Source organism: Eutrigla gurnardus (assembly GCF_963514095.1).
Source record: "Eutrigla gurnardus genome assembly, chromosome: 14".
Classification (NCBI taxonomy): Eukaryota; Metazoa; Chordata; class Actinopteri; order Perciformes; family Triglidae; genus Eutrigla; species Eutrigla gurnardus.
The window spans coordinates 624,417-636,148 of record NC_139937.1 but is presented as its reverse complement, the minus strand read 5'-3'; the positions used below and the strand labels follow the sequence as shown (position 1 = coordinate 636,148).

General features: G+C 42.1%; 1 protein-coding gene across 1 annotated transcript in view; it reads left to right on the top strand.

Moving 5' to 3' along the window:
- The first annotated feature begins 446 nt into the window (after positions 1 to 446).
- The window catches only part of atp2c1 (ATPase secretory pathway Ca2+ transporting 1), an 85,193-nt gene continuing 73,907 nt past the window's right edge, over positions 447 to 11,732 (top strand). Inside the window, exon 1 of the mRNA XM_084027208.1 lies at positions 447 to 533. Coding sequence (XP_083883334.1) covers positions 510 to 533 — 24 coding nt within the window. The 5' untranslated portion in view covers positions 447 to 509. The remainder of the gene's footprint in view (positions 534 to 11,732) is intronic.

The window sequence follows — 11,732 nt, the reverse complement described above, 5'->3', positions numbered from 1 at the left end:
TAAATATGCAAATATGCATATTGTTTGTTTTCATTGTTTGTTTTCACGGCCTCTTGCAAGAAATTGTGGGTCTCCTTTCCTTTGGTAACACAAGGTCCGGTGTTTCCTATGAGTATGAGTTGAGTAGACTCCTGCAGGTTTAGGTTTAGGTCTGTCCCACTGTCACATTGTCAGGAGCACTAGGGCTTGCTGACTCACTTTTTGAGCCATTTTGCCCACTTTCTGTAAGGACGCACTCACACTGGGCGTCCCAAACTGGCTTGCACTCACACTGCTGCTAGAAGAAGAAGAAGAAGAAGAAGAAGAAGAAGAAGAAGAAGAAGAAGAAGAAGAAGAAGAAGAGGGAGGAGGAGGAGGAGGAGGAATCATTTGGCACATCGATACGTAAACAAGGTGCTCTTATTTTGAAGTTGTACCCGGAAGCGTGGAGCTCACAGTCGTTAATGAAGCTGATATGGTGGACTCTGCTCTGTCAGAGGAAGTCGCTCCGTGGTGGGATTTCACGGAAGATGCTGAAGAAACGGGAGCTGTTGGTAAGTTGGCAGTTACGGACTTTTCACTTTAGAACGACGGCTTAATTAAAGACCGAATCCAGATTATTGTTGACGAAACAAACGGGTGTATTCACCTCTGGGGGTAAAACCCGCCGTGATCGGAGCCCGGCGATCCGGTTTGTTTGGTTAACGTTAGATCACGTCCTAGTGAGTGGAGCTCTGTGATCCGCGGTTAGCTTGCTGTTAGCTAGCTAGTGACTAGACGTTGCTAGTTGACATGGTGGTGGACAAGTCCGCGAGGTTTGTTGTGGTGGTTGGCCGCGATGCGGCGTTCAATGTCGGTCTCTGTCGCTGCTCGTCCGCGTTGCGTCTCATCGAACTGTTAGCTCGTCGGCGGCGGTGATAGCTAGTAAGCTAACCGTGGCTAAACCTGTGTTTGTGTTCGAGCGTTCATGCGCGCGCGCGTGCGCGTGAGTGAGTGTGAGTGTGAGTGAGATAGATAAAAGTGTTGTCTGGCATGATTAATTGATAGTGATGCTTTATATTTTAGTGGGATTATTGCAGTAACTATATAATAAGTCAGTTGGTTTTATTTAACTTAATATTTACTTGAGAACAAAAAGAGAATTGAGATTGAGACATAGCTGCTCATCCTGGTTTGGCCTTTGTGCAACCAGTTAAGCCAGACTGCTCTCGTTGAACCCCGCTTCGTACCCCGCTTTGTCATTTATCCTGCATATCTGTATTCTACTTTTGTGCAACAGCCTTCTGTAAGCATCTGATCCTGAATAATAAGACAGTAAGCAGGATGCAAGGCTGGTTTCAGGATAAGAATCACATAAAAACCGTCTCATCTGACCGCCAGGCTGTAGGCTGCTGTGTTTGCCAAAGGTGTGTGTGTGTGTGTGTCTGTGTAAATGGCCTCATTTATATAGCGCTTTTCTCCAAAGCACTTTTACAGGACCCACTGACATTCACCCATTCACTCACACATTCACACACCGACGGCGGAGTCAAACACGCAGGGCGACAGCCAGCTCGTCAGGAGCAATTGGGGTGAGGTGTCTTGCTCAGGGACACCAGGCACTCAGCTAGGAGGAGCCGGGGATCGAACCGGCGACTTGGAGCCAAAGTCGATAACCGTTAATTAACATTTTAGGGGTGGGACGATATGCTTTTGTTCCAGTTTGATTTAATCACCGTGTCTGTGCTGATTCAATTTTGTTTTGCGATTTAGTGCGATTTTATTTTATTGTATGTATTAATTATTGCAATTTTTTCCCCCAAAGTTGACTTGTACTCTTCAAGAGATGATATATCATGAGTAGGGTTGTCACGATACTAGAATTTCAAAATCCATACCAATAAATCCATACTAATACCCAGGGAAATACTCCATACTCCATTTTCGATACCACGGGGTAGGGCTGAACGATTTATCGTTTTCTGACCGAAAAGAAATTACAGAAATTACTTCAACTGGACCAGAAGCGGAGTTAGGGGATTTAATCGCCAAGAAAAACAGCACGTCCGTCATTTGGGAGTATTTCGGGTTTGAGGCTGCAGACGTGCACCAGAAACGGGTACTGTGCAAAACCTGTCGCGCTAAAGTTGCAACATCCAGCGGAAACACAACCAATATATACCGGTGATATAATCTCCCGCGAGAGGGTGCATTTCACGGCAGGGGCGCTGATTACGGCACAACACCGGCACTTGAAAAATCACCACAGACATTTGCTTGACGCGTGCATGACGAAAAAGTCCGGTGACTATGATGATCAGGCCCACTGTAGCAAACAGACTACAATTACAGCATCTTTTGCCAGTGTAACTCCGTACGATAAGAGCAGCGGAAGACACCGGAAAGACGGATTTAAAAACCTCCTCCGCACGCTGGACAGATATACGATTCCCTACCGCACCGACTTCTAACAGGTTGCCGTCCCGCAGCTATACGCGGAGTGTAAAGAAAAAGTGGTAAGCCATAAATTAATGACCCACCTATTTTAATGTCTGACATATTTTTTAGAAGGGTAATTTTATTTCAATAACAGTTTTTGTATTTGATTTACAATTAAATTATTACAGTTAAGGATTTTTGCACATTTTAAGACAGTCAAAGATGGCTCTTTTAGTTCATTTGTAATAACTGCCATTGGTCAAGGACTTTAAAGAATGAACATGCATGTTTCTTGTTAATAAATTCATTTGGAAGCAATTTTTAACTTTCAGTGTTTCCCCCACGTTCAGCGCGCCGCTGCTGAGTTTTCTCCGCCGCTGCAATAAAAATCCTTTAAAAAAAAAATATATATATTTTTTTTTTACGTAGCTCCTTTTAGAAAATGTACAGCGCGTAACGTCAATTGCGCAGCACGCGGCACATCGTCACGTAACCAACATCAAAGAAGAAAAATACACAGCGAGTGTGGCAGTTGTTGGCAGTAGGCTACCCTACACGGTTGCAAAGTTACATTGATTCTAGCAGTAGCGAGTGAAGCGGAAGATCGAAGAAAGAAGGAAAGAGTGAGACAGACAGAGAGAGACAGAGAGAGAGAGAGAAAGTAAGTTGCTAAAATGTGTCGCTACATGACCACCAGTGTTAAAAACCCTCTGAGCCCAATCATTTTATTGTATCTATAAACCGCAACCTCCGTGCCGTTTTTCCTCTAGTATTGTGTGTGTGTGTGTGTAGGCCTATGTGTGTGTGTGCGTGTTGTCGCTCTTTTTGGGATCACTCATAGCCTTTACAGGAGCTTATATCCAGTCAGGAATTTATAGCCTAGGTATTTTCGGGAACTTTGAAAAATGAATCCATACTGTTTGATCCGATGTTGTTCTTTATTGCCATATAAAATCCGTTTTCATCGCGTATTTTAGTTAGGGATTTATGCTAATCGCCTGTAAGCATGTGGTCATTAGCATAAATGCAGGGAAAAAACCTAAGGACTTCTTAAAAGATCATGAATAGTTTCTATTATGTATAACTTATATTTATTTTATAATTTTCTCATCACTTTTTGACTCCCAAGACTAAGAAGAAGTGTTTTAAGCAATAACAAGCTTAATCAATTTGCCTTTTTTGTGTCATATCAATAAATAATTGTGAGATATTATTTGCTTTTTTTTTTTTTACTGTCTAATTGATAATTTCCTACATTCAAACGACATCACTGCAGCACACATATTCTGATAGTCCAGGTTGTGACCCAAATAAATGATAGCTTGACAGCTATGCATTATAAGGGTGATGAATGCAATCTTAATAAGAGAATAAATCCAGGCGAACCAAAACATCTCAAAAATGGCTTCACAGTTCTCCATCTGTTGTCTTCTTTGTCCTCATCCTCCTGTCGCTCTCTTGTCCTCTTCCCCTGACTCTCACTGTCTCACAAAGGAGCTGAGCTCACCTGAGGTCTATTTGTAGTGCTAAGGCTCACACTGATTGGTATTCAATTAGCTTTATTTTTTATTTTTCATGTGTGTGAGTCTGTGTTCTTTTCAAATTTTAGTTAGGTTTATAATTTAAAAAGATGTGTTTTGCCCATTGTTGCAGGAGATTTCATTTTTGAACAAAGTGTCTTATGTAAAAAACAATTATGCTTTGGGCATAGCAACCATGTTTAATGTTTAAGCATTAGGCAAAAATCTGTAAATAAATTGTACAAATGATATTTGCTTTGTGGCATTTTTTGTTAAATATTACTATACAAAAATATAAAAATCTGTAAATGAAGACACAAAAGGCAAAGTTACAACACCAATAATCCCATCTACAGTAATACACAGGACTGTTTGAATAGGATTTAAGTGCATATTCTCCTCTCAAAGTGCACCAGATTCATGCATTCCAATGTAAAGGGTACAAAAAAATTTCGGAGTTCTAACACACATACACACCCCTCCTCTCTGTGCTCCTCGTAGCTCGTATCGTTCTCCCCTTGCAGCCTCCCACCTCCCTCTTATTTTACGAATATAATTCAACAAAATGTGTTTCTGAATATATTTGATGCGAGAAATGAGCTATGCAGTTGCTGAATCTGTATTTATTTTAGATTGACAAGGGACAGTTTAAAAGATTTTTGAGAGCTTGCGGGCGGCGGCGCCCTGTCTCTTGAAACTCGCCGCGCTGCGACGGCATTGCACAGCTTCTTACATAGACAATGAATGGGAACATCCCCCTCCGGGTATGAACTCAGACAGGACGCCGTTTAGTTTCCCAGTGTGTCTGGGACTTCCACAACATGTACAAAGCAGTAATGGTGTTTATTACGGCCACGAATTATGAAACATTATCGGTGTGAATGCGGCGGGTTTCTCTCTCACCCCGACTGCAGAACGTCCCCGATCCCAAACTGTTCGGCGATCACTCACAACATGCGGACTGGATGGCTACTATTGGCAAAATTTTGGCTCAAGTGAAAAATCATAGACTGCAGCTTTAAGCGGCAGAAATGTTTAAATAATGACTAGAATAATACAAACCACATTAATAACACTTTGAAAAGTTGTCTAGAGAAAAAAACACAGTAACATAACTGTAGGGTGTTTATACAGCAGACATGTCAAACTCAAGGGCCGACATAATTACATACGGCCCACGAGATAATTGTCTATTTTTAATGGTCCACCCGTAAAAAGCACTCCCACCGCTCATACTACAAATCCCACATTGCACTGCACAACAGCTGCCATGCTGATACCTGTGCACCAAGCCCTCCTTCCCTCTGCTTTAATGACACAGTGGATAAATGCATCAGTCAGCACTTTTACAGTGACATTTAAGTTGGCCAAACAAGAAGTGGACTTTGAAAACAGGTAGACGAAGCAACCAGTGTTTCCCACAGAATCAGATTCTCTTTGTGAAGCTACAAGGTGTTTCCAAAATCAGGCCATATAGCAGTCTGCGTCGGTAGGACCTCAGCGGACTCTGCTGGACCAGAAAGCACAGCCAGACTAACAGCAGAGGTAACAGTAGAGATGCCGATTTTAGTCAATATCTTAAATCGATAGTCAGCTACCTTAAGAGTACTAGCGGTAAGAGTCAAACAAGACTAGTGGTCGACCGATATGGGTTTTTCAATGGCCGATGCCGATATTTAGAGAGCAGGGCGGCCGATGGACAGCAAGGTGGTGTAGTGGGTAGCATTCTCGCCTCACAGCAAGAGGGTCCCGGGTTCGATTCCCGGGTGGAAATTGGTATAAAGCAATGATGCCATCGTGTTCCACTGATCGTTTTGGCCGAGGCGTAACGTCTCTCCAATTCGTACGTTTCATTGTGTTTTTTAATATCCTCTGCACTAACAAAGAAGAACGTAATGTTCTTAATGTTTTCTTTTGCCCATTGAAACATCTCCATTGGTGTCAGAATATGGTTTGCATCAGTGGCCTGCAGACTTACAGGCCCATATAAATGAGGCCATTTACCATTTACTTGCTCGTGCTGCAAGTGGCTTGTCGCAGGCGGGTCTCTTTTTCATCGGGGATAAGGGGCTAATGAATGGCCAGCAGTCATTTAATTGTTTGAGCATAATACTAAGTTATTTCCACTATTTTCATGCTTTATCATCATTAAATTCTCCCTGATCTACATTCCAGACTTGTGGGAAAAAAAAGTCCAAAATGGTGCATTTTGACGAATAAAATTCATATGATGGAGCTTCATAGTCAAAGGTTTTATTTCATTAAAAGAACAAATATGTATCTTTATCTGGTATATATCCCATTAGGATCATCAAGTGCCCATATGGTCATTTAGGGGTCCAAATATGGGGTTCCAAAAGAGTCACCTCTGCCCGAGAGGGTTTTTGGACCCCCATAAAACCCCCCACCAGTAGTACCATAGCCTTCAAATTCATTTTGGCAAGAGCATAGTTCCCAAATATAACAAATAATCCTGTTTTAGAATAAATATGCCCCTAGCACCATGATTAATCATGGTGCTAGGGGCACCCAAAAAGTGAAACATCACACATGCCGTCAAATTCTTTTAGGACTTTGGTGACCCACCTCTCACCCAAACAGTAAGGAATGTTTATTCTGCCTGAATTGTGTAGTACAAACTACACTGAACTAACAGCCTTCTATCACTATTAGAACAGAAGTTATGGGCCTCCAAAAATGCCAACAAATGAAATGCGAAATTCCAATGTGTCAAAAAGGGGTGTGGCACTTCAAATTCAAATGGACGCCACTGGCAAACCGTTGGAGATATTGACCTGAAACTTCAGATGCCTTTGTTTGGTAACATAAGGCATATTTTCATCGATGCTACAGACCTATTACAGATCAGTGGTGGGATCTCACTTCAGACTCTGGGTGTGAGCGAAACTGGACCGGTCCTAACAAAAATGACGTCTGCTCCTTTTGCTGCACATCTGGCCCCCGCGAGAACTGCCCCTGTGCTCCCCGCCAGCCCCGTGAGAGCCTGCCCGGCGAGAGCCTGCACGGCGAGAGCAGACCCTGCTCCGCGAGCCCAGCCGTGCATCCCGTGTGCTCTGCTGGGGTAGGACCCACTTCGGTGGCGAGCGTAGTGAACTGCAGATCGGCGTCTTTTGAACAACATCCTTCTGTTCAAAGCCGAACCAGCTCCATGAGAGTGACGTTTATCCACGTCCAGCTGTTAATTGTGTTTCATTGTGTTTCATCTCCTGGCGCTGTTTGTTCACTTGTTTTCACCTTAAAGTGATGGTTCGGAGTGAATTGCACCCTAGGTAATTTCCACCATGACATCCAGCCAAATACCCCCTCGGAATCATTTTCAGTGATGGTCAGTATTGGTCAAGATAGCCGCTATCAGCCGAATGGCTTAGTACTAGCGCTATGGTACAGAGGGTATATCTCATAAATTACCCCAATAATAATGCATGGAATGTTACCAAACTTCTGCAGTAGTACACATAGTGTCTGTACTCACAAAACGAGGCATTTTAAAGTTTGTAAGTACACCAGGAGTTTATTTAAATAAGCACTTGCCTGATAGCTTCTATCCTCGGCTACTAATGCTAACTAACGCTACCGCAGCATAGACGCTACTTCCGTGTTTACCCAGCCGATGCCGTGACGCGAGTTTCACGCGAGAGTGTGAAAAAGTTTCGCTAAATGTTTATAAACGCTTGTATTATCAGGTCAACACTGATAATACAAGCATTTATAAAAATGTGTTGACCTGATAATACAAGCATTTATAAAAACTCAGCGAAACTTTTTCATATTCTCGCGTGAAACTCGCGTCACGGCATCGGCTGGGTAAACACGGAAGTGGCGTCTACGCTGTGGTAGCATAGCAGCCGAGGATAGAAGCTATCAGGCAAGTGTTCTTTTAAATAAACTCCTGGTGTACTTACAAACTTTCAGATGCCTCGTTTTGTGAGTACAGACCCTATGTGTACTACTGCAGAAGTTTGGTAACATTCCATGCATTATTAGTGGGGTAATTTACGAGATATACTCAAGATATGTACTATAGCGCTAGTACTAAGCCATTCGGCTGATAGCGGCTATCTTGACCAATGCTGACCATCGCTAAAAATGCTTCCGCAGGGGTATTTGGCTGGATGTCATGGTGGAAATTACCTAGGGTGCATTTCACTCCGAACCATCACTTTAACACGTGCAGCAGCTACACTGTTGTGATGCATGTGCAGTAGTCTGTCCTACTAGGCTTTAATGCAGTGAATGTTTGTGGACCATTGAAGCGTGTTTTGGTTGTTTTTTTTGCAAAATGAGTGACATACTCGATATGGGTCATTCCATGTGAAAACAGCCAAAATCGGGGTATCATGTACATGACACCTCTCAGATTTTGCTGAAAAGCGGTGAAAATATGCCTTATGGTACCAAACGAGGGAATCTGAAGTTTCAGGTCAATATCTCAAACGGTTTGCCATTGTCCATTTGAATTTCAAGTGCCACACCCCTTTTTGACACATTGGAATTTCGCATTTCATTTGTTGGCATTTTTGGAGGCCCATAACTTCTGTTCTAATAGTGATGGAAGGCTGAAAATTGCTCTGTTAGTTCATTGTAATGTGTAATTCAGGCTGAATCAACATTCCTTACTGTTTGGGTGAGAGGTGGGTCACCAAAGTCCAATTTTTTTTTGACGGCCAAAATTATTTTTCACTTTTTGGGTGCTCCTAGCACCACGATGAATGATCACATTTATTCCAAACAGGATTATTTTTTATATGTGGGACCTTTGCTCTTGCCAAAATTAATTTGAAGGGTATGGTACCAGTGGTGGGGCTTTTATGGGGGTCCAAAAACCCTCCCGGGCAGAGGTGACTCTTTTGGAGCCCCATATTTGGACCACCAAATGACCACGTGGGCACTTGATGATCCTAATGGGATTTATACCAGATAAAGATACATATTTGTTCTTTCTTTTAATGAAATAAAACCTTTGACTATGAAGCTCCTTGATATGAATTTTATTCGTCAAAATGCACCATTTTGGACTTTTTTTTTTTTTTTCCCCAGAAGTCTGGAATGTAGATCAGGGAGAATTTAGTGATGATAAAGCATGAAAATATGGGAAATAACTAAGTATTATGCTCAGTGATGGCAAACAATTAAATATTTAGACTGCTGGCCATTCATTTCCTGAAAATCACAAATTAACCCCTTATCCCCGATGAAAGAGACCCGCCTGTGACAAGCGACTTGCAGCACGAGCAAGTCTGCAGGCCACTGATGCAAACCACATTCTGACACCAATGGAGATGTTTCAATGGGCAAAAGAAAACATTAAAAACATTACATTCTTCTTTGTTAGTGCAGAAAAGAAAAAAACACGAGGAAACATACAAATTGGAGAGAAGTTACGCCTCAGCCAAAACGTTCAGTGGAACCTGATCGCTTCATTGCTTTATACCAATTTCCAAAAATAAGATATGGATGAAAATAATATCACAGGATACAATATTCACAGATGTCTATGCAGGACAACAATCGGATTCAAAACACTTGGATACAGAACACCTGGAGGCAGAAACCTTGAGTCAGATCAGCCACAAAACTACATTTTCCAGCCAGGAAAATACATTGCCTGTATCTATGATGATGACTGGTTCATTGGAAACATTGTTGAAGGTTCAGATAAACATGGTGATGTTTTTGTCAAATTCATCTATGGACGCAGTGCTCGCCAATTCAAACGTGACCAAAAGGACCATGACAAAATGATGTTACTGCTTCCACAAGTTCTTGGATAATAGTTATCCATAGATGAATTTCACAAAAACATCACCATGTGATGCTCAGCGATTGCTCGCCACAATCGTAGCCATGCTGACCGGATGGCTACTATAGGCTAAAGTTTGGCGCAAGTGAAAAATCGTAGACTCCATCTTTAACAAGTGTGTCTTTGTACTAGAATTTTTACAGGACATTCTGACATGGTCAGGTGGGAGGCATTTGATGAAATGACCCGGAATGACCCTTCTAGTTTTGACTAGACTGCTGTTTTATTTAGCTTTGCAGCTACAGTCGGGTTGTGTGTTATATCACCAGATGCTCATCTGTCTGCTGCTGAACACTGTTTATCTATCCCATATAACTGGCAGATGTGGAATTACCAGTGGAGGCAGTGTAAGGTTGGACCCCCAGCTAAATGCCTCCTTCAGACTGACTGTGAAAATATTGAAAGCAGATGAGAAATGCCTGTTCCCAGGGCATTTTGGATGAATCCTGCCTGTCCTCACATCATGAACACTAGATTTAAACTGTTAGCGGCATTTAAATGTCTGCTTGTTACATGTTCATTCGGCAGAATTCATAATGGACTCAATTTTTCCAGAATTCAGACAGAATCACGATGGTCTCATCTCATTTTTGGGTCAGGTCGTGGGGCAGCAGCTTTAACAGGCGACTCCAAACTTCCCTTTCCAGGGCCACATCAGCCAACTCTGACTGGGGGATCCTGAGACGTTCCCAGGCCAGTGTGGAGATATATTCTCTCCACCTAGTCCTGGGTCTTCCCCAAGGCCTCCTCCCAGCGAGTCGAGCATGGATAGCTTGTGTTGGTGTTCCAAAGTGTGGCTTCACTTTTCTAAAAACAACGAAATCTCGGCAAAATGCAACACTCAAAAGCAAAAGCATCTCCTCCGAGTTCACGGAGTAGAAATAAATGTGTGCCCCGTCTTTGCAGGCTGCGCCGACCGTCCTCCGCTGCGTCTTCCACTGTCTCTGACTCCGAGTCCGGCTCCGACCACCAGCGTGGCACAGCAGTGAGTGAACCGCAGTCCGAATCCGAAAAGTTAAACAATACATGGGCTATACAATTAATAATGTCTTGCGCCAACATTGAGGCAGCTAACAAATTAGCTCACGTATATTTTCATAGACAATTTACGAGCTGAGATTGCTAACGTTAGCCAGGCTGGTGACTCCACGACTCCGCGATGTGCTTAGCCTACTCCGTTCACCTTAGCGGCAAAGGGGAAGATGTCGGTGCAACAAAAGGAAGTTTTTACAAGTTGTTTCTTATTGTGTATTTGCTATTCTGTACCAGGTTAGCCCATCAGTTGGAGCACTTTAACAGTGGGAGTTAAAGTACCTGCAGCATCATACACTCATGTGTAAATGTGTTTTCATAATGTTTTCAAAAATAAAGCTCTCTAAAGAGGAAGGTTTTCCCCTGTGAAAATGTATTCATAATTTATATTTATGTTCAAGTTCATAGATTTGATATTGTAGTTGAAAACAGCCCTGTGAGAAATTCATAGTAAAGTTCATTAAAAGTAAAAAGTTAATAGAATTAAAATTGATGGAGAATGTCGGACTATTTCATTCAAAAAGGCTGTTGGTTAGCTAGCTCATTTAAAATATCCTAAACTTTTATATCCTGCCTCTTAAAATAATCGGAATCGAGAATTGTTTGGAACCGGTATCGAAACAAGGAATCGGAATTGGAATCGGAATCGTTCAAATTCAAACGATCGATACCCAACCCTAATAAATATACACTAAACATAGTTATGCACATGTTCATGGTCTCGGAATGACTAAGAATTAGAACTACTAGAATGTTTTTTTCAGTACAACATGATTAGACACAATTTGATGGGAAAAATGCTTTGATGGGAATTTAAATAAATTAAAATGGAAAACACGGAATTTGGGAAAAAATAAAACTTAATCAGGAAAAAATTTAAAGGGATTTCATAGGGCCCTAACCACCTGTAACCTATTGAAGGTTCTTCTCTCTCTATCCCAGGGTGCTGCTCAGATCCGTTC